Source organism: Salarias fasciatus, chromosome 2, assembly GCF_902148845.1.
Source record: "Salarias fasciatus chromosome 2, fSalaFa1.1, whole genome shotgun sequence".
NCBI classification, from domain to species: Eukaryota; Metazoa; Chordata; class Actinopteri; order Blenniiformes; family Blenniidae; genus Salarias; species Salarias fasciatus.
In genome coordinates this window covers 13,537,817-13,564,538 of record NC_043746.1, presented here as the reverse complement: position 1 = coordinate 13,564,538, position 26,722 = coordinate 13,537,817, and the positions used below count along the sequence as shown (strand labels likewise).

At 41.3% G+C, this 26,722-nt stretch overlaps 3 protein-coding genes across 3 annotated transcripts in view; all 3 read right to left on the bottom strand.

The window, feature by feature from the left end:
* LOC115397319 (protocadherin alpha-C2-like) overlaps positions 1-26,722 on the bottom strand; it is a 422,283-nt gene that overhangs the window by 221,655 nt on the left and 173,906 nt on the right. The gene's annotated exons all lie outside the window — the stretch shown is intronic.
* Positions 1,952-26,128, bottom strand: LOC115397636 (protocadherin alpha-C2-like). Its single transcript, XM_030104059.1, has 4 exons — positions 25,299-26,128; positions 20,838-22,438; positions 3,281-3,316; positions 1,952-2,192 (listed from the first exon to the last, which is right to left on the bottom strand). Exons 1-3 carry the CDS (start codon positions 26,110-26,112, stop codon positions 3,305-3,307), a joined length of 2,427 nt encoding a protein of 808 aa, XP_029959919.1. The 5' UTR covers positions 26,113-26,128; the 3' UTR covers positions 1,952-2,192; positions 3,281-3,304.
* LOC115397643 (protocadherin alpha-C2-like) lies at positions 7,893-10,364 on the bottom strand. The gene has a single exon (XM_030104071.1). The coding sequence runs from the start codon at positions 10,347-10,349 to the stop codon at positions 7,935-7,937; it is 2,415 nt and encodes an 804-aa protein (XP_029959931.1). The 5' UTR covers positions 10,350-10,364; the 3' UTR covers positions 7,893-7,934.

Below are 26,722 nucleotides of genomic sequence, written 5' to 3'. Positions count from 1 at the left end.
AGGTTGGGTGCACCTTATTGATAGAAAAATACTTCACCTTTTTCCTGTCATGCAGACAGGAAATGTGTACAGATTAATCTGATTTTCACAAATAAAAAGATCAGAATTGTTTTAGGAGACAAACTGCAACTATAAAACAATATTAGGACTTCTGCAGAGAAATAAATGTATTTCATTAAACTTCCCAAAGGTTGGACCTGACATACGAGGAAATGAAAAGGCTTTGAGTTTCTTTCTTTCTTAATCACAGGGCTGCAAATATGTGTACTGGACAGTGCTCCTGTTCAAATTTTGTCAAGGCCTTTCTTTTTTTCTATTTCCCCAATAGGTGCAAAAATTATTTGATGTGACACCTTGATTGTATGCATTACAATTTTGTTAAGAGTTACTTTCATTTAGGTCTGAAATCAAACTCCTGTTTCATAATGATACTGTAAAATGTTGACATTCAAAACATCAGCATTTACAATGTTTTGTTTGTGTTTTTAATGGAATATACAGACCAGGTTAAACCATACAGATAATTCACACTACACACATTACTATGTTGCACCATAAAAGTACCACGGTACAAAAGCACCTAATGTATATGTTTGCCTGTAACACATTACACTTCCTACAAGTAAAGCAATATGAGCTGTGCTAAAAAGCTTGACCAAGCATTTTTTTTCCTTTCACATACTTGTTGGCTCATAAATCTTATGGCACAGGAATTTCACAATTTGGTTCACATTAAAAATATGATAAAGCACTGTGAATTAAAAAGAAAAGGCAAATTAAACAATAGTCATACCATCCCATATATGTAAGATATATCTGTGCACCATTTCAGAGATTATGCATATGAAGATATACACAGTAATCAGTAATGTACATAAGCTTTAACTGGGTGAACTGGAATTAAAATAAGTTATTTCAGTAACGTAATGCAGCTTGAACTTGTATCCAGTTGGAAATGACTGAGTTCTCAGTGTGTTGTACAAGTACAACATGGCATTAAGACATACAACAGATCTTGCACTCAGGATTAAAAAAGCTGTTTATGTGTGTATACCGTACACAGAAGGAGGGGAGGTCAACCAATATAATCTAAAACACTCATTGTACTCACTTATGTATAATTACAAAATGTAAAGTCTCCCTCTCCAGCAATGACCATGAATGAATCAGACAAAACATTCAAAGAAACAGTTCATTTGAGTTTTAAATAGTGAAGTACTTATAACTGTAATTCAGCTCTCAAATATTTTCTTCCGGAAAAGGTTTAAGGATTGGTTATAAGAAGAACATGAAATCATCATTCATTGCAACTCCAACAGGGTGTAATCTCAAATCTTGTCTTGAAGAAAAATAAACATAACAGTGAGCTTTAACTACACAAGATGACGTGACATCAGAAAAAAACAAAAAAAATATTTCAGTAACTCTAAACATCCCGTGCAAAAACACAAAGGCAAGATGATAAAAGGCCACTTTCTCAATCTACAGTAGTCTTCCAACTCCTGCATTTAGGCCTGTCATAAGTTTGAAGGGTAGAAAGCAGTAAAATCAAAAAATGACAGCAACTGACCACTAATAAAATACTGATTCCCTTCAATTTCATGCTGTGAAATAGTAGGTTGGTGCTTTTTTGATATTTACTTGTGCTGCTTTTCTCACAATAGGACATCAACACTTTTTGGGAGTAAAATAAACACATAGGTTAGAAATGTAATATCTGCCACCTGTTTCCTCTTCAGAGGGGGGAAACCTATCTCTTAAGGAATTTCAACAATTCCTTGTGCACTGGCGTAGTCCTTGGAGTGGCTTCTTCGAAACATCCTCTGGAGTGTCTTTTTCCCCTCCAGTCCTTTTTTGTATCTCCTCTTGTACATTTGTAAATCTTCAAGTGTGGCTCAAGCCATGCAGTCTGATCATGCATATTAATAGGAAAGAGAGGCAATGTTGATTGGCTTTCATGTGCTCAATAACAGGGTCATGTTTTTGATTAGTCACTATAGTCCACTGGCTTGACATGACTCTACTTATTGTGTGAGGAACAACGAACAAACAGAGCAAGATGGCCATGGGGCGGTGTTACGTCCAGGGCTTTCTCCTTTCCTCATTGGAGACTCTTGTCAGCGTCCATTCAGAATGTAGCTGGAGGATGAGGGGGGGCTTCAAGTTGAGCTGCTGCTGCTGGTGGTAGATGCCTAAAAAAAAAAGACACATGAGAATCAGACAGTTAATAGAAACCGAGGCTCACGACGGGCCAAACGGACATATCTCATGCAGCTGACGTCTGTCAATCAGACAGGGGGGCTTCAGGCAGAGGACAGAGACGGTGGAAGGATTGTGCAGATCCTTGAACATGTAGTGGGGAAGGTGACGTGACCAATCAATGAACACCATGCTCCACTATTGGGGAAAGAGAGCAGTTGCTAGGTAACTGGGTGACTGGTTTCTCTTTGCGCCTCTCCTGCACAAAGAATTAGGTCACAACTCAGACTACAGAAGAAAAGTATCATTCATGTTTTAAAAGCATCATACTGTGGAGTCAGCAGCATCCGGTCAATTACATGTTTAAATAACACAACACTGCACAGTCAAATTCCTCCCCTACAAACATTCAAAAATAGGCCATATTCCTAAAATACTAGTGATGGGTCAGTAGTGGGTGAAGACATGTTAATATTCCCATACACAGCTTCCTTTTGAGAACAACAGTAATTAAATAAGACATCAAAATATTATTCACATAGCCATTAATAGCAAAAAGGCATAATGTGCAATAGCAAAGCCAGCAAATGGCAACAATGTGTTTGTTTATTTCATCTAATCCAATGATAGAGTTGTGTTGATCAGATCTGTTGCTGTAACTATATGACTTTCACTTTGTTCACCAAAAGCAATGACTTGATGGGAGTTTTAATCATGCTTAATCTAGACTGACGGTCTGTAAGAGCAGAAACTTTGTTTTTCAGCTGGTATGATGATTGATTCATAGACTAATCTTTAAAGAACAATCTAATACAATGAATAGCTATATGAGAGTTATACTATAATATATGTTCATTACTATGGAAGTCAGATCCGGCAAACTTTGTGGGATGGAAATCGATCCTTTGCAGATTAAAAAAAAAAAGATTTTTAGAAGAAATAAAACAAGACAACAAAACATCAATTGAATAAAGCAAACATAACAAAAAAAAAAAAGGAGAGGAAGAAAAACGTTTCAGATGACATCTGTGACAAAATTCAAAAAAGTTATCCAGGGCAATTGAGTGAGACTCCTGCGTACCTCCAGCTGCAGAGTGGACTTCCCTCATTTAGGGTACTTTAGAGTGGGGGAGAAAAAAAACAAGCAATTCAAAAGTCAGGCAATTTCAAGCAATGAAAGATTGTGTGTCAATGAATGTTATTATAAACAGGGTTGATGTTGAGGCAGTTTCTATTAAAAAAATGTATTTGTAGTAGTATTATTGTGATCCTAATAACATATATTCTAGTTTATGTGTCCATAGAAGCAGTAAAGCAACATTTGACATGTAGCAGTTCAATTATTTTTATAGCAGCAGCATACTTACCATGATAGATAGATGGATGGATAGATAGATAGATAGATAGATAGATAGATAGATAGATAGATAGATAGATAGATAGATAGATAGATAGATAGATAGATAGATAGATAGATAGACAACAAAAGCACATTTAGGTTCAAAAACTTTCTCCATTCAGCAGACTGTGTTCAACCTGTAAAGAAAGACTTGCAGGAATCTGTTAGATTAAAATAAGTCTCTTGAATGGCCAAGGTTCATGAAAAACTTAGCATCTGTGACTACACTAAATTATTTTTTTAAAACACTAAGTATTAAAGTTCATGTATACTATATCTATTTACTATATCTGAATAAGGAATGACATCTGTCCAGGAGAAGAAAATGATTACATCACACTGTTAGAAGACAGTACTTAGACTTTTTTTTTTTTTTCAGTTTTACAGTATGTCATTTAGTGTTGAACTGATGCTTTTCACGTCAATATATACTTTTCTTGTTGTTGTTAATGCAACAATAATGAAGCCACAATTTCACTCATGTTGAGGCAAAAAAAAAAAGCGACTGCGAACAAAGTGTCCATCTGTGGACCCACAAGAAATGAACAATGACAAACAGATTTGAACTGATTTTTGAAACAGACCTGGAACTACTCCTTCAAAAACAGTTGAGTAACTGAAAATGTCCCTTGTATTATGAACATGCTCAATTCATGCTCAGTTCAAGTTAACGCAAAACACTGAATTGCTTTGCACTGCCTGGTGCAGGGTTTTTTGTTTGTTTGTTTTTGTTTTATCATTCAGCAACATCATGTGTACACACACACAGACACACACACACGGGGTGTGCAAGCATGATAAATTTAAACTTATGATTGGATCTTTTTTTGGGGTTGTTTCTTTCTTTTTAGGGAAGAAAAGCAGAGAAGTGGGTTGATATTGATACCTGCAGAGTGGATGCTGCTGAGTCACTAGTGTCAGTCAGTCCTGTCCCTCTCGGGATGCTGGACACGATGTATCTGGAGCCCTTGGGCATAGGCTGTCTGACCACCAGCTTTCCTTTCCTGGTCTCGGCCAGAAACAGACTGTACCAGTAGGCATCGTTGGACACCAGAGTGGAGTCAGCGATGGTGGAGTTCCGCTCACTGATCACACTGTTCCTGCAGGGAGCAGCTGTTTTGCTGGGCTTGGGTTTCTGACACTTGAGCACGATGGTGACCAGAATGGTGATGAGCAGCAGAAAGGACACTGAACCCAGACCGATCACCAAGTACAGGTTGAGGTCTGAGAAGATGTCATATTCCAGAGGCATCTCAGTCATGTCAGAGTAGGCCTTCACTGCAGTCTCCACTGTGGACAGCTTGATGGTGACTGTAGCAGACAGAGCAGGCTGCCCGTTGTCCTTGGCAACAACAACCAGCCGCTGGTGGCGTGGATCTCTGTAGCTGAACATCCTCATGGTCCGGATCTCTCCGTTGTATTGATCCAGACTGAACAAGGTGGCGTCAGTCACCTGGAGAAACTGGTAGGTAATCCGAGAGTTGTGCACTGAGTCTGTGTCCAAAGCGATGACTTTGGCCACCAGGGAGCCTTTATCAGTGGATCTGGGGATCTTTTCCTCCACCACTGAGCCGTGAGCACGCCACGGAGAGACAATGACTGGAGCGTTGTCATTCTGGTCCACAATAATGATGTGAACAGTCACATTGCTGCTGAGTGGAGGAGAGCCAGAGTCTCGGGCCTCGATGTGGAAAAGAAACTCCTTCTCAATCTCATAGTCAAAAGTTTTCAGTGCATAAAGATTCCCGTTCTCTGGATTGATGGAGAACAGCATGGACATGGAGGTGTTGGCTATCTCCTTCTCTATGATGAAGTAAACTAGATACTGGTTTTCATGGAGGTCAGGGTCAAAGGCCGTGAGGGAGCTGAGCAAGGCTCCAGGTGCATTATTCTCCATTACACGTATGGTATAAAATGACTGTGGGAACTGTGGAACGTTGTCATTGACATCCAGCAGCTCTAAAGTCATAGTTTCATTGTCAGATAAAGGAGGAGAGCCTCTGTCTGTGACAGTGAACGTGATATCATATTCTGGGACTTTCTCACGGTCTAATGGCTCCGACACCACTAATTCATAATAGTTATCAGAGGACTCCCTCAGTTTGAAAGGCATATTTTTAGGAATATTCAAATCAACTATGCCATTATCACCTGAGTCTTTATCACTGACACTAACTACAGCTATCACTGTGTCTATGGGCTCATTTTCTTTGATTGGACTTTTAAATGATTTGATAGATATTTCTGGATGATTGTCATTCATGTCTGTTACCTGTATTGTCAGGTTACAGTGTCCAGATAAGGAGTTAAGCCCCTTATCACTGGCTATCACCTCCATTTCATAAAGTTTGAAATCCTCATAATTAACCATCTCTTTCACTCTGATTTCACCATTTTCTGGATTCAACTTAAACATATTTTGTGTTCTCTCTGATGTATACAAACTATATGAATAAACAACATCTGAATTGGAGCCTTCATCTAAATCTGTAGCATTTAATTTTACCACTAGACTCCCAATCGGAGAGTTCTCCATGACATTCACAAAGTATTTGTCCTTATCAAATGAAGGGGCGTTGTCGTTCACGTCGAGCACGCGAACGATAATGCTGGCTGTACCTGTGCGCGTGGGCACACCTCCGTCCACAGCAGTAAGAATCAGATCATGAACAGCCTGCTGCTCCCTGTCTAAAGCTTTCTTCAGAATCAAGTCTGCAAACTTTGATCCATCTCGCCCTGTCTGTATTTCAAGGGCAAAATGTTCACTTGCGCTCAGGTGGTAATTTTTCACAGAATTAGCTCCAACATCTGGATCTGCAGCATTGTTCAGTGAGAATCTCTCTCCAACTGGACTTGACTCTGAGATGTCCAAATGCATCGTCCCCCTCCGAAAATGAGGAGCGTTGTCATTGATGTCCGTAATTTCTACTTCAATATTAAACATTCGAATCGGATTTTCAATTGTTGCGTCTAATTTCAGAAAACAGTATGATGTTGTTTTAGAAGGACACAGAAATTCTCTGTCTATTCTTTCTGAAATAAACAGCTCCCCCGTATTTCTGTTGATATCGAGATACTTTTTATTCGCTACGACGTCGATGCGCATTTTCCGTTCGTTGAGCGTCTTCACGTCCAATCCCAAATCTGCAGCTAAATTAGCAACGACAGATCCTTCCTCCATTTCTTCAGGAACAGAATAATGGGTGACAGTCCATACCGTGCTCACGAGGGCAGAGAGGCAGAGATAAACAGACACGCACCCGTCCCCGCACAGCGGTCCACCGCGTGACATCCTCATGAGGATTTTCAGGGTGTAACACCTTGAAATTTGACGAAGCGATGGTATGACTCTTCTCTCCGAGGATAAAATGTCACAATGGTCAGAAAAAGCAGCGCACGTCAACCAGAAGTGACGCACACTCGTGCAATTGCTGATTTCCACCAATGAAAAAACGCGAAAATTCTGACCTCAGCCAAATGTTCTTTTGTTTCGGGGAACACGACAAAAAAATGATTATACGAGAAACAACAAATTATTTTAATTCATTCACACAAAATATTGCTTTTGATTATGTTTTCAAATATTGAAATGTGTATTTTTTTTCGACGCTTCTCCCCCCAACAAGTGAAATTCTGAACGATTTATATAATTTCAAAGCTACTAACGTTATTTAAAGGCTGATATTTTTATTTTTCTTGTTGGGGGGTGGAGGGGGGTTGTTACAGGAATAAACGCTGAGTTGAGATGTAAAATACAGGAAATATTATATCATCTTGTTTTTGGGCTACATGCTAGTTTTACGCACAGGTGCCTGTGCGTAAAACTGATGGAACAAGGATATTTGTGCGTAAAAGCAGTGTTGTGGGTGAGTTCACACATTTCCGTGACCGTTGGCAACTTACTTTGTTTGACTTGAATTTTCATGAACCATCAAGAAAGAAATGCTTCACAGCATATTTGTGTGTTCTATTTGATACGAAACTAAATCAAATTACTTGTCATAAAGTATTGACAGAAATGAAGTTACTGCAGAAAAATACAATTGAAAATGCATACTAATTTTATCAAATCATTTAACATTTAAGTGAAAACTTTGTTTTAATAATTATGAAAAACTATGGCATGCTACTGTGTATAACTGGGTCCTTGTCTTTCCAATGTTTTGATTATTTGAATAAAATTGTAAAACAGGGAAATAAAAAGTTATTTAAAAACTACCCAAAAGGTTTTTTGAAAAAAAAAAAAACTATCGGAGTGATAAAGCACTGCAAAGAAAACCACAATTTATACTTTAAATTTAAAAAGTCAAATGAAAGTCAATCAAACTTATTATTTTCATACCTGCAGAGTGGATGCTGCTGAGTCACTAGTGTCAGTCAGTCCTGTCCCTCTCGGGATGCTGGACACGATGTATCTGGAGCCCTTGGGCATAGGCTGTCTGACCACCAGCTTTCCTTTCCGGGTCTCGGCCAGAAACAGACTGTACCAGTAGGCGTCGTTGGACACCAGAGTGGAGTCAGCGATGGTGGAGTTCCGCTCACTGATCACACTGTTCCTGCAGGGAGCAGCTGTTTTGCTGGGCTTGGGTTTCTGACACTTGAGCACGATGGTGACCAGAATGGTGATGAGCAGCAGAAAGGACACTGAACCCAGACCGATCACCAAGTACAGGTTGAGGTCTGAGAAGATGTCATATTCCAGAGGCATCTCAGTCATGTCAGAGTAGGCCTTCACTGCAGTTTCCACTGTAGACAGCTTGATGGTGACTGTAGCAGACAGAGCAGGCTGCCCGTTGTCCTTGGCAACAACAACCAGCCGCTGGTGGCGTGGATCTCTGTAGCTGAACATCCTCATGGTCCGGATCTCTCCGTTGTATTGATCCAGACTGAACAAGGTGGCGTCAGTCACCTGGAGAAACTGGTAGGTAATCCGAGAGTTGTGCACCGAGTCTGTGTCCAAAGCGATGACTTTGGCCACCAGGGAGCCTTTATCAGTGGATCTGGGGATCTTTTCCTCCACCACTGAGCCGTGAGCACGCCACGGAGAGACAATGACTGGAGCGTTGTCATTCTGGTCCACAATAATGATGTGAACAGTCACATTACTGCTGAGTGGAGGAGAGCCAGAGTCTCGGGCCTCGATGTGGAAAAGAAACTCCTTCTCAATCTCATAGTCAAAAGTTTTCAGTGCATAAAGATTCCCGTTCTCTGGATTGATGGAGAACAGCATGGACATGGAGGTGTTGGCTATCTCCTTCTCTATGATGAAGTAAACTAGATACTGGTTTTCATGGAGGTCAGGGTCAAAGGCCGTGAGGGAGCTGAGCAAGGCTCCAGGTGCATTATTCTCCATTACACGTATGGTATAAAATGACTGTGGGAACTGTGGAACATTGTCATTGACATCCAGCAGCTCTAAAGTCATAGTTTCATTGTCAGATAAAGGAGGAGAGCCTCTGTCTGTGACAGTGAACGTGATATCATATTCTGTGACTTTCTCACGGTCTAATGGCTCCGACACCACTAATTCATAATAGTTATCAGAGGACTCCCTCAGTTTGAAAGGCATATTTTTAGGAATGCTTAAATCAACGATGCCATTATCACCTGAGTCTTTATCACTGACACTAACTACAGCTATAACTGTGTTAAGGGGCTCATTTTCTTTGATTGGACTTTTAAATGATTTGATAGATATTTCTGGATGATTGTCATTCATGTCTGTTACCTGTATTGTCAGGTTACAGTGTCCAGATAAGGAGTTAAGCCCCTTATCACTGGCTATCACCTCCATTTCATAAAGTTTGAAATCCTCATAATTAACCATCTCTTTCACTCTGATTTCACCATTTTCTGGATTCAACTTAAACATATTTTGTGTTCTCTCTGATGTATACAAACTATATGAATAAACAATATCTGAATTGGAGCCTTCATCTAAATCTGTAGCATTTAATTTAACCACTAGACTCCCAATCGGAGAGTTCTCCATGACATTCACAAAGTATTTGTCCTTATCAAATGAAGGGGCGTTGTCATTCACGTCGAGCACTCGAACGATAATGCTGGCTGTACCTGTGCGCGTGGGCACACCTCCGTCCACAGCAGTGAGAATCAAATCATGAACAGCCTGCTGCTCCCTGTCTAAAGCTTTCTTCAGAATCAAGTCTGCAAACTTCGTCCCATCTCGCCCTGTCTGTATTTCAATTGAGAAATGCTCACTTGCGCTCAGAAGGTAATTTTTCACAGAATTAGCTCCAACATCTGGATCTGCAGCATTGTTCAGTGAGAATCTCTCTCCAACTTGACTTGACTCTGAGATGTCCAAATGCATCGTCCCCCTCCGAAAATGAGGAGCGTTGTCGTTAATATCCAAAATTTCCACTTCAATATTAAACATTCGTATCGGATTTTCAATCGTAGCGTCTAATCTCAGAAAACACGTTGTTGTCGTCTTGAGGGGGCAGAGAAACTCTCGATCGATTCTCTCCAAAATGAACAACTCGCCCGTGTCCTTGTTAATATCCAGATATTTTTTATTCCCGACGACATCGATACGCATTTTTCTTTTACCCAAAGTCTTCACATCTAAGCCCAAATCTATCGCTAAATTCGCCACAATCGAGCCTTCGTCCATCTCCTCCGGAACAGAGTAATGGGTGACTGAAGTCGCCGAGTGAATGACGGCAGAGAGAAAGAGAAATACTGAGACATACCATGTTATTGAATAATGGAGAACTGGAGGAGCCATTGAGCAACAATAATCCGTGTCAGAAATCTTCAATATGTGGACCGGCGATAGATGCAATTGTTTCTGCTTCCGATAAATTTAAAGAGAACGAATTCCTTTGATTGAACAATAGTGCGTCCTTACACTGGAAGAGGTTTAGGGAAATATGTCTCCTTGCGCAGCCGCCAATGAACTATCGTGAAAATGATGACTTCATCAGTCCATAGGTTTTTCTAGAGAGCAGCGACATGGACCGCTCTATCTGAGTATTACCTTCTCAACGAGAAAGCTTAGTTTAAATACAGGTGGCAAAAATATATCTGGTATTTCATCCGATTTCAAAGTACTCTCGTCGCACTCTAAAACAAGTGGACGTTTAAGTGTGCATGTTTCGTGACAGTTTTTTTTTTTTTTTTTGTTAGTTTGCATTTTTCATTATCCTGAAAATATTGTCCTTATCATCAAGCTCTCCTGAACTACATCTTTCTTAAATATATATTGACGCAAACGTTTCTCCTGATTTGACTTTTAGCTGCCGATTATAACAAGATCGTTGTCAGGGCAAGTTAGTTTTTCCATCTCAGGTCATCACACATGCTACGAAAACTTCTTCCATTATATATATATCGTTTAATTATTTTTCAATGTAGAAGTTTTTTATTTAAATTTTATTTTGACTTATTAGATTCAAAACCGCATCAACATATCTATTCAATAACGTATTCCTTTTCGATAAGCTGCAAAAGTGTAATTTAAATACTGACCATATGTCAACCCCAATTTGTGAAAACAGAACTTAATAAGCTTCAAAAGGAGTTGTGTAAATAGTAGATCTGAAATAATGCGAACTGAAAAATTGAAAGACCCCAATATCCAAAAGAATATCACCGTGAATATTTTTCAAGAACTGACATAACAAAAGCAAATAAATTATGCTCATGCATACCTGTAGAGTGGATGGTGCTGAGTCACTAGTGTCAGTCAGTCCTGTCCCTCTCGGGATGCTGGACACGATGTATCTGGAGCCCTTGGGCATAGGCTGTCTGACCACCAGCTTTCCTTTCCGGGTCTCAGCCAGAAACAGACTGTACCAGTAGGCATCGTTGGACACCAGAGTGGAGTCAGCGATGGTGGAGTTCCGCTCACTGATCACACTGTTCCTGCAGGGAGCAGCTGTTTTGCTGGGCTTGGGTTTCTGACACTTGAGCACGATGGTGACCAGAATGGTGATGAGCAGCAGAAAGGACACTGAACCCAGACCGATCACCAAGTACAGGTTGAGGTCTGAGAAGATGTCATATTCCAGAGGCATCTCAGTCATGTCAGAGTAGGCCTTCACTGCAGTCTCCACTGTGGACAGCTTGATGGTGACTGTAGCAGACAGAGCAGGCTGCCCGTTGTCCTTGGCAACAACAACCAGCCGCTGGTGGCGTGGATCTCTGTAGCTGAACATCCTCATGGTCCGGATCTCTCCGTTGTATTGATCCAGACTGAACAAGGTGGCGTCAGTCACCTGGAGAAACTGGTAGGTAATCCGAGAGTTGTGCACTGAGTCTGTGTCCAAAGCGATGACTTTGGCCACCAGGGAGCCTTTATCAGTGGATCTGGGGATCTTTTCCTCCACCACTGAGCCGTGAGCACGCCACGGAGAGACAATGACTGGAGTGTTGTCATTCTGGTCCACAATAATGATGTGAACAGTCACATTACTGCTGAGTGGAGGAGAGCCAGAGTCTCGGGCCTCGATGTGGAAAAGAAACTCCTTCTCAATCTCATAGTCAAACGTTTTCAGTGCGTAAAGATTCCCATTCTCTGGATTGATGGAGAACAGCATGGACATGGAGGTGTTGGCTATCTCCTTCTCTATGATGAAGTAAACTAGATACTGGTTTTCATGGAGGTCAGGGTCAAAGGCCGTGAGGGAGCTGAGCAAGGCTCCAGGTGCATTATTCTCCATTACACGTATGGTATAAAATGACTGTGGGAACTGTGGAACATTGTCATTGACATCCAGCAGCTCTAAAGTCATGGTTTCATTGTCAGATAAAGGAGGAGAGCCTCTGTCTGTGACAGTGAACGTGATATCATATTCTGTGACTTTCTCACGGTCTAATGGCTCCGACACCACTAATTCATAATAGTTATCTGAGGACTCCCTCAGTTTGAAAGGCATATTTTTAGGAATGCTTAAATCAACAATGCCATTATCACCTGAGTCTTTATCACTGACACTAACTACAGCTATAACTGTGTCAAGGGGCTCATTTTCTTTGATTGGACTTTTAAATGATTTGATAGATATTTCTGGATGATTATCATTCATGTCTGTTACCTGTATTGTCAGGTTACAGTGTCCAGATAAGGAGTTAAGCCCCTTATCACTGGCTATCACCTCCATTTCATAAAGTTTGAAATCCTCATAATTAACCATCTCTTTCACTCTGATTTCACCATTTTCTGGATTCAACTTAAACATATTTTGTGTTCTCTCTGATGTATACAAACTATATGAATAAACAATATCTGAATTGGAGCCTTCATCTAAATCTGTAGCATTTAATTTAACCACTAGACTCCCAATCGGAGAGTTCTCCATGACATTCACAAAGTATTTGTCCTTATCAAATGAAGGGGCGTTGTCGTTCACGTCGAGCACGCGAACGATAATGCTGGCTGTACCTGTGCGCGTGGGCACACCTCCGTCCACAGCAGTGAGAATCAAATCATGAACAGCCTGCTGCTCCCTGTCTAAAGCTTTCTTCAGAATCAAGTCTGCAAACTTCGTCCCATCTCGCCCTGTCTGTATTTCAATTGAGAAATGCTCACTTGCGCTCAGAAGGTAATTTTTCACAGAATTAGCTCCAACATCTGGATCTGCAGCATTGTTCAGTGAGAATCTCTCTCCAACTGGACTTGACTCTGAGATGTCCAAATGCATCGTCCCCCTCCGAAAATGAGGAGCGTTGTCGTTAATATCCAAAATTTCCACTTCAATATTAAACATTCGTATCGGATTTTCAATCGTAGCGTCTAATCTCAGAAAACACGTTGTCGTCTTGAGGGGGCAGAGAAACTCTCGATCGATTCTCTCCAAAATGAACAACTCGCCCGTGTCCTTGTTAATATCCAGATATTTTTTATTCCCGACGACATCGATACGCATTTTTCTTTTACCCAAAGTCTTCACATCTAAGCCCAAATCTATCGCTAAATTCGCCACAATCGAGCCTTCGTCCATCTCCTCCGGAACAGAGTAATGGGTGACTGAAGTCGCCGAGTGAATGACGGCAGAGAGAAAGAGAAATACTGAGACATACCATGTTATTGAATAATGGAGAACTGGAGGAGCCATTGAGCAACAATAATCCGTGTCAGAAATCTTCAATATGTGGACCGGCGATAGATGCAATTGTTTCTGCTTCCGATAAATTTAAAGAGAACGAATTCCTTTGATTGAACAATAGTGCGTCCTTACACTGGAAGAGGTTTAGGGAAATATGTCTCCTTGCGCAGCCGCCAATGAACTATCGTGAAAATGATGACTTCATCAGTCCATAGGTTTTTCTAGAGAGCAGCGACATGGACCGCTCTATCTGAGTATTACCTTCTCAACGAGAAAGCTTAGTTTAAATACAGGTGGCAAAAATATATCTGGTATTTCATCCGATTTCAAAGTACTCTCGTCGCACTCTAAAACAAGTGGACGTTTAAGTGTGCATGTTTCGTGACAGTTTTTTTTTTTTTTTTTGTTAGTTTGCATTTTTCATTATCCTGAAAATATTGTCCTTATCATCAAGCTCTCCTGAACTACATCTTTCTTAAATATATATTGACGCAAACGTTTCTCCTGATTTGACTTTTAGCTGCCGATTATAACAAGATCGTTGTCAGGGCAAGTTAGTTTTTCCATCTCAGGTCATCACACATGCTACGAAAACTTCTTCCATTATATATATATCGTTTAATTATTTTTCAATGTAGAAGTTTTTTATTTAAATTTTATTTTGACTTATTAGATTCAAAACCGCATCAACATATCTATTCAATAACGTATTCCTTTTCGATAAGCTGCAAAAGTGTAATTTAAATACTGACCATATGTCAACCCCAATTTGTGAAAACAGAACTTAATAAGCTTCAAAAGGAGTTGTGTAAATAGTAGATCTGAAATAATGCGAACTGAAAAATTGAAAGACCCCAATATCCAAAAGAATATCACCGTGAATATTTTTCAAGAACTGACATAACAAAAGCAAATAAATTATGCTCATGCATACCTGTAGAGTGGATGGTGCTGAGTCACTAGTGTCAGTCAGTCCTGTCCCTCTCGGGATGCTGGACACGATGTATCTGGAGCCCTTGGGCATAGGCTGTCTGACCACCAGCTTTCCTTTCCGGGTCTCAGCCAGAAACAGACTGTACCAGTAGGCATCGTTGGACACCAGAGTGGAGTCAGCGATGGTGGAGTTCCGCTCACTGATCACACTGTTCCTGCAGGGAGCAGCTGTTTTGCTGGGCTTGGGTTTCTGACACTTGAGCACGATGGTGACCAGAATGGTGATGAGCAGCAGAAAGGACACTGAACCCAGACCGATCACCAAGTACAGGTTGAGGTCTGAGAAGATGTCATATTCCAGAGGCATCTCAGTCATGTCAGAGTAGGCCTTCACTGCAGTCTCCACTGTGGACAGCTTGATGGTGACTGTAGCAGACAGAGCAGGCTGCCCGTTGTCCTTGGCAACAACAACCAGCCGCTGGTGGCGTGGATCTCTGTAGCTGAACATCCTCATGGTCCGGATCTCTCCGTTGTATTGATCCAGACTGAACAAGGTGGCGTCAGTCACCTGGAGAAACTGGTAGGTAATCCGAGAGTTGTGCACTGAGTCTGTGTCCAAAGCGATGACTTTGGCCACCAGGGAGCCTTTATCAGTGGATCTGGGGATCTTTTCCTCCACCACTGAGCCGTGAGCACGCCACGGAGAGACAATGACTGGAGCGTTGTCATTCTGGTCCACAATAATGATGTGAACAGTCACATTACTGCTGAGTGGAGGAGAGCCAGAGTCTCGGGCCTCGATGTGGAAAAGAAACTCCTTCTCAATCTCATAGTCAAACGTTTTCAGTGCGTAAAGATTCCCGTTCTCTGGATTGATGGAGAACAGCATGGACATGGAGGTGTTGGCTATCTCCTTCTCTATGATGAAGTAAACTAGATACTGGTTTTCATGGAGGTCAGGGTCAAAGGCCGTGAGGGAGCTGAGCAAGGCTCCAGGTGCATTATTCTCCATTACACGTATGGTATAAAATGACTGTGGGAACTGTGGAACATTGTCATTGACATCCAGCAGCTCTAAAGTCATGGTTTCATTGTCAGATAAAGGAGGAGAGCCTCTGTCTGTGACAGTGAACGTGATATCATATTCTGTGACTTTCTCACGGTCTAATGGCTCCGACACCACTAATTCATAATAGTTATCTGAGGACTCCCTCAGTTTGAAAGGCATATTTTTAGGAATGCTTAAATCAACAACGCCATTATCACCTGAGTCTTTATCACTGACACTAACTACAGCTATAACTGTGTCAAGGGGCTCATTTTCTTTGATTGGACTTTTAAATGATTTGATAGATATTTCTGGATGATTATCATTCATGTCTGTTACCTGTATTGTCAGGTTACAGTGTCCAGATAAGGAGTTAAGCCCCTTATCACTGGCTATCACCTCCATTTCATAAAGTTTGAAATCCTCATAATTAACCATCTCTTTCACTCTGATTTCACCATTTTCTGGATTCAACTTAAACATATTTTGTGTTCTCTCTGATGTATACAAACTATATGAATAAACAATATCTGAATTGGAGCCTTCATCTAAATCTGTAGCATTTAATTTAACCACTAGACTCCCAATCGGAGAGTTCTCCATGACATTCACAAAGTATTTGTCCTTATCAAATGAAGGGGCGTTGTCGTTCACGTCGAGCACGCGAACGATAATGCTGGCTGTACCTGTGCGCGTGGGCACACCTCCGTCCACAGCAGTGAGAATCAAATCATGAACAGCCTGCTGCTCCCTGTCTAAAGCTTTCTTCAGAATCAAGTCTGCAAACTTCGTCCCATCTCGCCCTGTCTGTATTTCAATTGAGAAATGCTCACTTGCGCTCAGAAGGTAATTTTTCACAGAATTAGCTCCAACATCTGGATCTGCAGCATTGTTCAGTGAGAATCTCTCTCCAACTGGACTTGACTCTGAGATGTCCAAATGCATCGTCCCCCTCCGAAAATGAGGAGCGTTGTCGTTAATATCCAAAATTTCCACTTCAATATTAAACATTCGTATCGGATTTTCAATCGTAGCGTCTAATCTCAGAAAACACGTTGTCGTCTTGAGGGGGCAGAGAAACTCTCGATCGATTCTCTCCAAAATGAACAACTCGCCCGTGTCCTTGTTAATATCCAGATATTTTTATTCCCGACGACATCGATACGCATTTTTCTTTTACCCAAAGTCTTCACATCTAAGCCTAAATCTATCGCTAAATTCGCCACAATCGAGCCTTCGTCCATCTCCTCCGGAACAGAGTAATGGGTGACTGAAGTCGCCGAGTGAATGACGGCAGAGAGAAAGAGAAATACTGAGACATACCATGTTATTGAATAATGGAGAACTGGAGGAGCCATTGAGCAACAATAATCCGTGTCAGAAATCTTCAATATGTGGACCGGCGATAGATGCAATTGTTTCTGCTTCCGATAAATTTAAAGAGAACGAATTCCTTTGATTGAACAATAGTGCGTCCTTACACTGGAAGAGGTTTAGGGAAATATGTCTCCTTGCGCAGCCGCCAATGAACTATCGTGGAAATGATGACTTCATCAGTCCATGGGTTTTTTTAGAGAGCAGCGACATGGACCGCTCTATCTGAGTATTACCTTCTCAACGAGAAAGCTTAGTTTAAATACAGGTGGCAAAAATATATCTGGTATTTCATCCGATTTCAAAGTACTCTCGTCGCACTCTAAAACAAGTGGACGTTTAAGTGTGCATGTTTCGTGACCCTTTTTTTTTTTTTTTTGTTAGTTTGCATTTTTCATTATCCTGAAAATATTGTCCTTATCATCAAGCTCTCCTGAACTACATCTTTCTTAAATATATATTGACGCAAACGTTTCTCCTGATTTGACTTTTAGCTGTCGATTATAACAAGATCGTTGTCAGGGCAAGTTAGTTTTTCCATCTCAGGTCATCACACATGCTACGAAAACTTCTTCCATTATATATATATCGTTTAATTATTTTTCAATGTAGAAGTTTTTTATTTAAATTTTATTTTGACTTATTAGATTCAAAACCGCATCAACATATCTATTCAATAACGTATTCCTTTTCGATAAGCTGCAAAAGTGTGATTTAAATACTGACCATATGTCAACCCCAATTTGTGAAAACAGAACTTAATAAGCTTCAAAAGGAGTTGTGTAAATAGTAGATCTGAAATAATGCGAACTGAAAAATTGAAAGACCCCAATATCCAAAAGAATATCACCGTGAATATTTTTCAAGAACTGACATAACAAAAGCAAATAAATTATGCTCATGCATACCTGTAGAGTGGATGGTGCTGAGTCACTAGTGTCAGTCAGTCCTGTCCCTCTCGGGATGCTGGACACGATGTATCTGGAGCCTTTGGGCATAGGCTGTCTGACCACCAGCTTTCCTTTCCGGGTCTCAGCCAGAAACAGACTGTACCAGTAGGCGTCGTTGGACACCAGAGTGGAGTCAGCGATGGTGGAGTTCCGCTCACTGATCACACTGTTCCTGCAGGGAGCAGCTGTTTTGCTGGGCTTGGGTTTCTGACACTTGAGCACGATGGTGACCAGAATGGTGATGAGCAGCAGAAAGGACACTGAACCCAGACCGATCACCAAGTACAGGTTGAGGTCTGAGAAGATGTCATATTCCAGAGGCATCTCAGTCATGTCAGAGTAGGCCTTCACTGCAGTCTCCACTGTGGACAGCTTGATGGTGACTGTAGCAGACAGAGCAGGCTGCCCGTTGTCCTTGGCAACAACAACCAGCCGCTGGTGGCGTGGATCTCTGTAGCTGAACATCCTCATGGTCCGGATCTCTCCGTTGTATTGATCCAGACTGAACAAGGTGGCGTCAGTCACCTGGAGAAACTGGTAGGTAATCCGAGAGTTGTGCACTGAGTCTGTGTCCAAAGCGATGACTTTGGCCACCAGGGAGCCTTTATCAGTGGATCTGGGGATCTTTTCCTCCACCACTGAGCCGTGAGCACGCCACGGAGAGACAATGACTGGAGCGTTGTCATTCTGGTCCACAATAATGATGTGAACAGTCACATTGCTGCTGAGTGGAGGAGAGCCAGAGTCTCGGGCCTCGATGTGGAAAAGAAACTCCTTCTCAATCTCATAGTCAAAAGTTTTCAGTGCATAAAGATTCCCGTTCTCTGGATTGATGGAGAACAGCATGGACATGGAGGTGTTGGCTATCTCCTTCTCTATGATGAAATAAACTAGATACTGGTTTTCATGGAGGTCAGGGTCAAAGGCCGTGAGGGAGCTGAGCAAGGCTCCAGGCGCATTATTCTCCATTACACGTATGGTATAAAATGACTGTGGGAACTGTGGAACATTGTCATTGACATCCAGCAGCTCTAAAGTCATGGTTTCATTGTCAGATAAAGGAGGAGAGCCTCTGTCTGTGACAGTGAACGTGATATCATATTCTGGGACTTTCTCACGGTCTAATGGCTCCGACACCACTAATTCATAATAGTTATCAGAGGACTCCCTCAGTTTGAAAGGCATATTTTTAGGAATGCTTAAATCAACGATGCCATTATCACCTGAGTCTTTATCACTAACACTAACTACAGCTATCACTGTGTCTAATTCTATATTTTCATTCACTGGACTCTGAAATGATTTGATAGATATTTCTGGGTGGTTGTCATTCATGTCCTCAACTAAAATCTTAATGGTACATTGTCCTGATAAACTATTAGTCCCTTTGTCAGTAGCTATTACTTCCATGTCATAAATCTTGAAATCCTCATAATTTAACATCCCTTTAACTGTAATTTCGCCAGTTGCAGGATTCAAATTAAATGTGTCCTGTGTTTTCTCTTGTGTATATAAACTGTATGTGTATGTAATTTCCGAATTTGAACCTTCATCTAAATCTATTGCATCCAGATCAATCACAAGACTTCCAATGGGAGAATTTTCCAAGATTTTAACACTCATGTTGGTTTTCTCAAATTTTGGAGCATTATCATTCATATCTAACACACGAACAATGACACTGGCAGTACCAGACCGAGCAGGTGTTCCTCCATCTACAGCTGTCAGGATCAAATTATGAACACTCTGCTGCTCTCGATCTAAATTCCTTTTGAGGATTAATTCTGCAAACTTTGACCCGTCTCTTCCAGTCTGTACTTCAATATTAAAGTATTCACTCTCACTCAGATGATAGGTTTTTACTGAATTCGATCCAATGTCGGGATCTACTGCATTGCTCAGCGAAAATTTTTCTCCATTTGCAGTCGCTTCTGATATGTCTAAATGAATGACGTCTCTTCTAAATTGTGGGGCGTTGTCGTTCATGTCCAAAATTTCTACTTCAATGTTAAAAATTCGCACCGGGTTTTCCAGTATTAATTCTAGCTTTAGGTAACACGATGATGACGATTTAGTCGTGCAAATGTGTTCCCTGTCAATCTTTTCAACCACGTACAGCTCACCAGTCTCTTTGTTAACGTCCAGATATTTTTTGTTGGCGATTATATCAAGGCGCATTTTTCTCTTTGTCAAAGTTGTAACGTCCAGGCTGAGATCGGTAGCAAGATTAGCGACCACAGAGCCCTCCTTTAATTCCTCGGGTATGGAATAGTGAATTACAGACGTCGATATGATCCCAAAGGAGGTAAAAAGAAAAATAACGAGGAGCACGCACCTTTTGTCAGAGCCCATTGTAAAAACAGGACCACTTATTGCGTCGGAGAATACGATGCCTCGACCGGAGATATATGCGATTTCAGAGGAAGAAGATATTCCTACCACGCATTGATTTCAGAATACATCCGAACAGAGCATTCTCCAGGAAATATTTCATTTAAAAAAGCCAAGAATGTCCTTTATGTATAGATCGTCAGCAGAGCTGCCGTTTCTTCTCTCAGTCAGGTCCAGAACAGGACGTTGGATGACGAGGTTGAGGTGTTGGTATTTTAATAATAAAACAGCGCCACCCTTTGGTCGTTACCACATGTTTTCAACTGTCCCAATCATGTTCCACAACAATGCATCTTGGTTAATTTAGGCAAGAGGCAAAGTGTATTTTTAAAGCACTGAACAATATTGATAATGACCTGCAATATATCTAAGTACTTTAAATGTATTGCCATGTCAAGCGATAATATACCAAAGAGCCACAATGAAAGTGTTGTGTATGAATATCTTAACGCTCAGAGTGAATCTCATACCTGCAGAGTGGATGGTGCTGAGTCACTAGTGTCAGTCAGTCCTGTCCCTCTTGGGATGCTGGACACGATGTATCTGGAGCCCTTGGGCATAGGCTGTCTGACCACCAGCTTTCCTTTCCTGGTCTCGGCCAGAAACAGACTGTACCAGTAGGCGTCGTTGGACACCAGAGTGGAGTCAGCGATGGTGGAGTTCCGCTCACTGATCACACTGTTCCTGCAGGGAGCAGCTGTTTTGCTGGGCTTGGGTTTCTGACACTTGAGCACGATGGTGACCAGAATGGTGATGAGCAGCAGAAAGGACACTGAACCCAGACCGATCACCAAGTACAGGTTGAGGTCTGAGAAGATGTCATATTCCAGAGGCATCTCAGTCATGTCAGAGTAGGCCTTCACTGCAGTCTCCACTGTGGACAGCTTGATGGTGACTGTAGCAGACAGAGCAGGCTGCCCGTTGTCCTTGGCAACAACAACCAGCCGCTGGTGGCGTGGATCTCTGTAGCTGAACATCCTCATGGTCCGGATCTCTCCATTGTATTGATCCAGGCTGAACAAGGTGGCGTCAGTCACCTGGAGAAACTGGTAGGTAATCCGAGAGTTGTGCACTGAGTCTGTGTCCAAAGCGATGACTTTGGCCACCAGGGAGCCTTTATCAGTGGATCTGGGGATCTTTTCCTCCACCACTGAGCCGTGAGCACGCCACGGAGAGACAATGACTGGAGCGTTGTCATTCTGGTCCACAATAATGATGTGAACAGTCACGTTGCTGCTGAGTGGAGGAGAGCCAGAGTCTCGGGCCTCAATGTGGAAAAGAAACTCCTTCTCAATCTCATAGTCAAAAGTTTTCAGTGCATAAAGATTCCCGTTCTCTGGATTGATGGAGAACAGCATGGACATGGAGGTGTTGGCTATCTCCTTCTCTATGATGAAGTAAACTAGATACTGGTTTTCATGGAGGTCAGGGTCAAAGGCCGTGAGGGAGCTGAGCAAGGCTCCAGGCGCATTATTCTCCATTACACGTATGGTATAAAATGACTGTGGGAACTGTGGAACATTGTCATTGACATCCAGCAGCTCTAAAGTCATGGTTTCATTGTCAGATAAAGGAGGAGAGCCTCTGTCTGTGACAGTGAATGTGATATCATATTCTGGGACTTTCTCACGGTCTAATGGCTCCGACACCACTAATTCATAATAGTTATCAGAGGACTCCCTCAGTTTGAAAGGCATATTTTTAGGAATGCTTAAATCAACGATGCCATTATCACCTGAGTCTTTATCATTAACACTAACTACAGCTATAACTGTGTCTAATTCTATATTTTCATTCACTGGACTCTGAAATGATTTGATAGATATTTCTGGGTGGTTGTCATTCATGTCCTCAACAAGAATCTTAATGGTACATTGTCCTGATAAACTATTTGTTCCTTTGTCAGTCGCTATTACTTCCATGTCATAACTCTTGAAATCTTCATAATTTAACATTCCTTTAACAGTAATTTCACCAGTTGTAGGATTCAGGTTAAACGTTTCTTGTGTCCTCTCCTGTGTATATAAACTGTATGTGTATGTAATGTCAGAATTTGAACCTTCATCTAAATCTATTGCTGTGAGATTAATCACAAGACTTCCAATTGGTGAATTTTCAAATATTTTCACAGTGTTAAGTGATTTTTCAAAAGTTGGAGCATTATCATTTGTATCTAAAACATGAACAATGATACTGACAGTCCCAGACCGAGCAGGTGTTCCTCCATCCACAGCCGTGAGAATTAAATTATGGAGAGCCTGATTTTCCCGATCTAAACTCTTTGACAAAATCAAATCTGCAAACTTTGACCCATCTCTTCCGGTTTGAACTTCAATGTTAAAAAAATCGTTTTCACTCAGATGATATGTTTTTACTGAATTTGCTCCGACATCAGGATCCACTGCATTGCTCAGTGAAAATCTCTCTCCTTTTGGAGTCGCTTCTGATATGTCTAAATGTATGGCGTCTCTTCTAAATTGCGGGGCGTTGTCGTTCATGTCCAAAACCTCTAATTCAATGTTGAAAATCCGCAATGGATTTTCAAGTGTTACTTCAAGCTTTAGGTAACACGATGATGACCATTTAGTCGTGCAAATGTGTTCCCTGTCAATCTTTTCAACCACGTACAGCTCACCAGTCTCTTTGTTAACGTCCAGATATTTTTTGTTGGCGATTATATCAAGGCGCATTTTTCTCTTTGTCAAAGTTGTAACGTCCAGGCTGAGATCGGTAGCAAGATTAGCGACCACAGAGCCCTCCTTTAATTCCTCGGGTATGGAATAGTGAATTACAGACGTCGATATGATCCCAAAGGAGGTAAAAAGAAAAATAACGAGGAGCACGCACCTTTTGTCAGAGCCCATTGTAAAAACAGGACGTGTCTGAGAATACGATGCCTCGACCGGAGATATACGCGATTTCAGAAGAAGAAGATATTCCGACCACGCATTGATTTCAGAATACATCCGAATAGAGCATTCTCCAGGAAATATTTCATTTTAAAAAAGCTAAGAATGTCCTTTTGTATAGATCGTCAGCAGAGCTGCCGTTTCTTCTCCCAGTCAGGTCCAGAACAGGACGTTGGATGACGAGGTTTTGGTGTTGGTATTTTAATAATAAAACAGCGCCACCCTTTGGTCGTTAACAATACATACTGATTAATTTAGGCAAGAGGCAAAATGTATTTTTAAAGCACTGAACAATATTGACAATGACCTGCAATATATCTAAGTACTTTAAATGAATTGCCATGTCAAGCGATAGTATACCAAAGAGCCACAATGAAAGTGTTGTGGATGAATATCTTAATGTTCAGAGTGAATCTCATACCTGCAGAGTGGATGCTGCAGAGTCACTCGTGTCAGTCAGTCCTGTCCCTCTCGGGATGCTGGACACGATGTATCTGGAGCCCTTGGGCATAGGCTGTCTGACCACCAGCTTTCCTTTCCGGGTCTCGGCCAGAAACAGACTGTACCAGTAGGCATCGTTGGACACCAGAGTGGAGTCAGCGATGGTGGAGTTCCGCTCACTGATCACACTGTTCCTGCAGGGAGCAGCTGTTTTGCTGGGCTTGGGTTTCTGACACTTGAGCACGATGGTGACCAGAATGGTGATGAGCAGCAGAAAGGACACTGAACCCAGACCGATCACCAAGTACAGGTTGAGGTCTGAGAAGATGTCATATTCCAGAGGCATCTCAGTCATGTCAGAGTAGGCCTTCACTGCAGTCTCCACTGTGGACAGCTTGATGGTGACTGTAGCAGACAGAGCAGGCTGTCCGTTGTCCTTGGCAACAACAACCAGCCGCTGGTGGCGTGGATCTCTGTAGCTGAACATCCTCATGGTCCGGATCTCTCCGTTGTATTGATCCAGACTGAACAAGGTGGCGTCAGTCACCTGGAGAAACTGGTAGGTAATCCGAGAGTTGTGCACTGAGTCTGTGTCCAAAGCGATGACTTTGGCCACCAGGGAGCCTTTATCAGTGGATCTGGGGATCTTTTCCTCCACCACTGAGCCGTGAGCACGCCACGGAGAGACAATGACTGGAGCGTTGTCATTCTGGTCCACAATAATGATGTGAACAGTCACATTGCTGCTGAGTGGAGGAGAGCCAGAGTCTCGGGCCTCGATGTGGAAAAGAAACTCCTTCTCAATCTCATAGTCAAAAGTTTTCAGTGCATAAAGATTCCCGTTCTCTGGATTGATGGAGAACAGCATGGACATGGAGGTGTTGGCTATCTCCTTCTCTATGATGAAATAAACTAGATACTGGTTTTCATGGAGGTCAGGGTCAAAGGCCGTGAGGGAGCTGAGCAAGGCTCCAGGTGCATTATTCTCCATTACACGTATGGTATAAAATGACTGTGGGAACTGTGGAACATTGTCATTGACATCCAGCAGCTCTAAAGTCATGGTTTCATTGTCAGATAAAGGAGGAGAGCCTCTGTCTGTGACAGTGAAAGTGATATCATATTCTGTGACTTTCTCACGGTCTAATGGCTCCGACATCACTAATTCATAATAGTTATCAGAGGACTCCCTCAGTTTGAAAGGCATATTTTTAGGAATGCTTAAATCAACGATGCCATTATCACCTGAGTCTTTATCATTAACACTAACTACAGCTATAACTGTGTCTAATTCTATATTTTCGTTCACTGGACTCTGAAATGATTTGATTGATATTTGTGGGTGGTTGTCATTCATGTCCTCAACTAAAATCTTAATTGTACATTGTCCTGATAAACTATTAGTCCCTTTGTCAGTTGCTATTACTTCCATGTCATAAATCTTAAAATCTTCATAATTTAATAGTCCTTTAACAGTAATTTCACCAGTTGTAGGATTCAAGTTAAATGTTTCTTGTGTTTTCTCTTGCGTATATAAACTGTATGTGTATGTAATTTCCGAATTTGGACCTTCATCTAAATCTATTGCATCCAGATCAGTTACAAGACTTCCAATGGGAGAATTTTCCAAGATTTTAACACTCATGTTGGTTTTCTCAAATTTTGGAGCATTATCATTCATATCCAACACACGAACAATGACACTGGCAGTACCAGACCGAGCAGGTGTTCCTCCATCTACAGCTGTCAGGATCAAATTATGAACACTCTGCTGCTCTCGATCTAAATTCCTTTTGAGGATTAATTCTGCAAACTTTGACCCGTCTCTTCCAGTCTGTACTTCAATATTAAAGTATTCACTCTCACTCAGATGATAGGTTTTTACTGAATTCGATCCAATGTCCGGATCTACTGCATTGCTCAGTGAAAATCTCTCTCCATTTGGAGTCGCTTCTGATATGTCTAAATGAATGACGTCTCTTCTAAATTGTGGGGCGTTGTCGTTCATGTCCAAAATTTCCACTTCAATGTTAAAAATCCTCACCGGATTTTCCAGTATTAATTCCAGTTTGAGATAACAAGAAGCAGACGCTTTGAAGTTACAACTGCTTTCCCGATCAATCTTTTCTGCGATGTACAGTTCTCCAGTCTCTCTGTTCACATCCAGATATTTTTTGTTCGAGATTATGTCCAAACGCATCTTCCTCTGATTGAGCGTTTTAACATCCAAGCCGAGATCAGCAGCAAGATTTGCCACAGAGGACCCTTCTTTCATTTCTTCTGGTATCGAATAATGAGTCACTGAGGTTGATATGTTGCCAATCAAAGTAAAATGGATAAAAACAACGAGCAGCACGTACCTTCTGCATGCCTCCATTGTCACAACGAGATCCATTGTTTTGCTGGTTCAAGACAATTGAACCAAAAAAGCGGATTTACGTGTCGATCGTTTAGTGAAAAAGCTTCGATCTCAACCTCAAAACAGAAATTTAATCCAGTTTGTCGTTTTGCTCTTTGACGTTGATTTTTTTGACCGTTGTCTCGGAGGCGTCTCTTCAGCACCACGGAACTGTCCGATTATCAAAGCACAGAAGCCACAACGATGAAACCTCACCGTAACGGAGAACTGGATTTTCCTTACTAAACAGCGCCACCCTTCATGTATTAAAAATTATACATGTATTTTTGAAAGATACTTCCTTTTTGCCACTAAATCAGTCACTTTGGATATTTTGAAAAAAGGCAAACTGACATAAAGAGCTTTCAAGGTTTGCACTCGCAATCATTTCGCAAGGTTTTGTTAAACTCTGTAAAAAAAATTGTAATAGGAACAATAACAATAACAATAGTTTAAAAAAAAATACATAATAATAATAATAATAATAATAATAATAATAATAATAATAATAATAATAATTGTTATTATTATTATTATTACTATTATTATTATTAGTAGTAGTAGTAGTATTATGAAAACCACCAGTTCATGTGATTTTTTTGGGGGG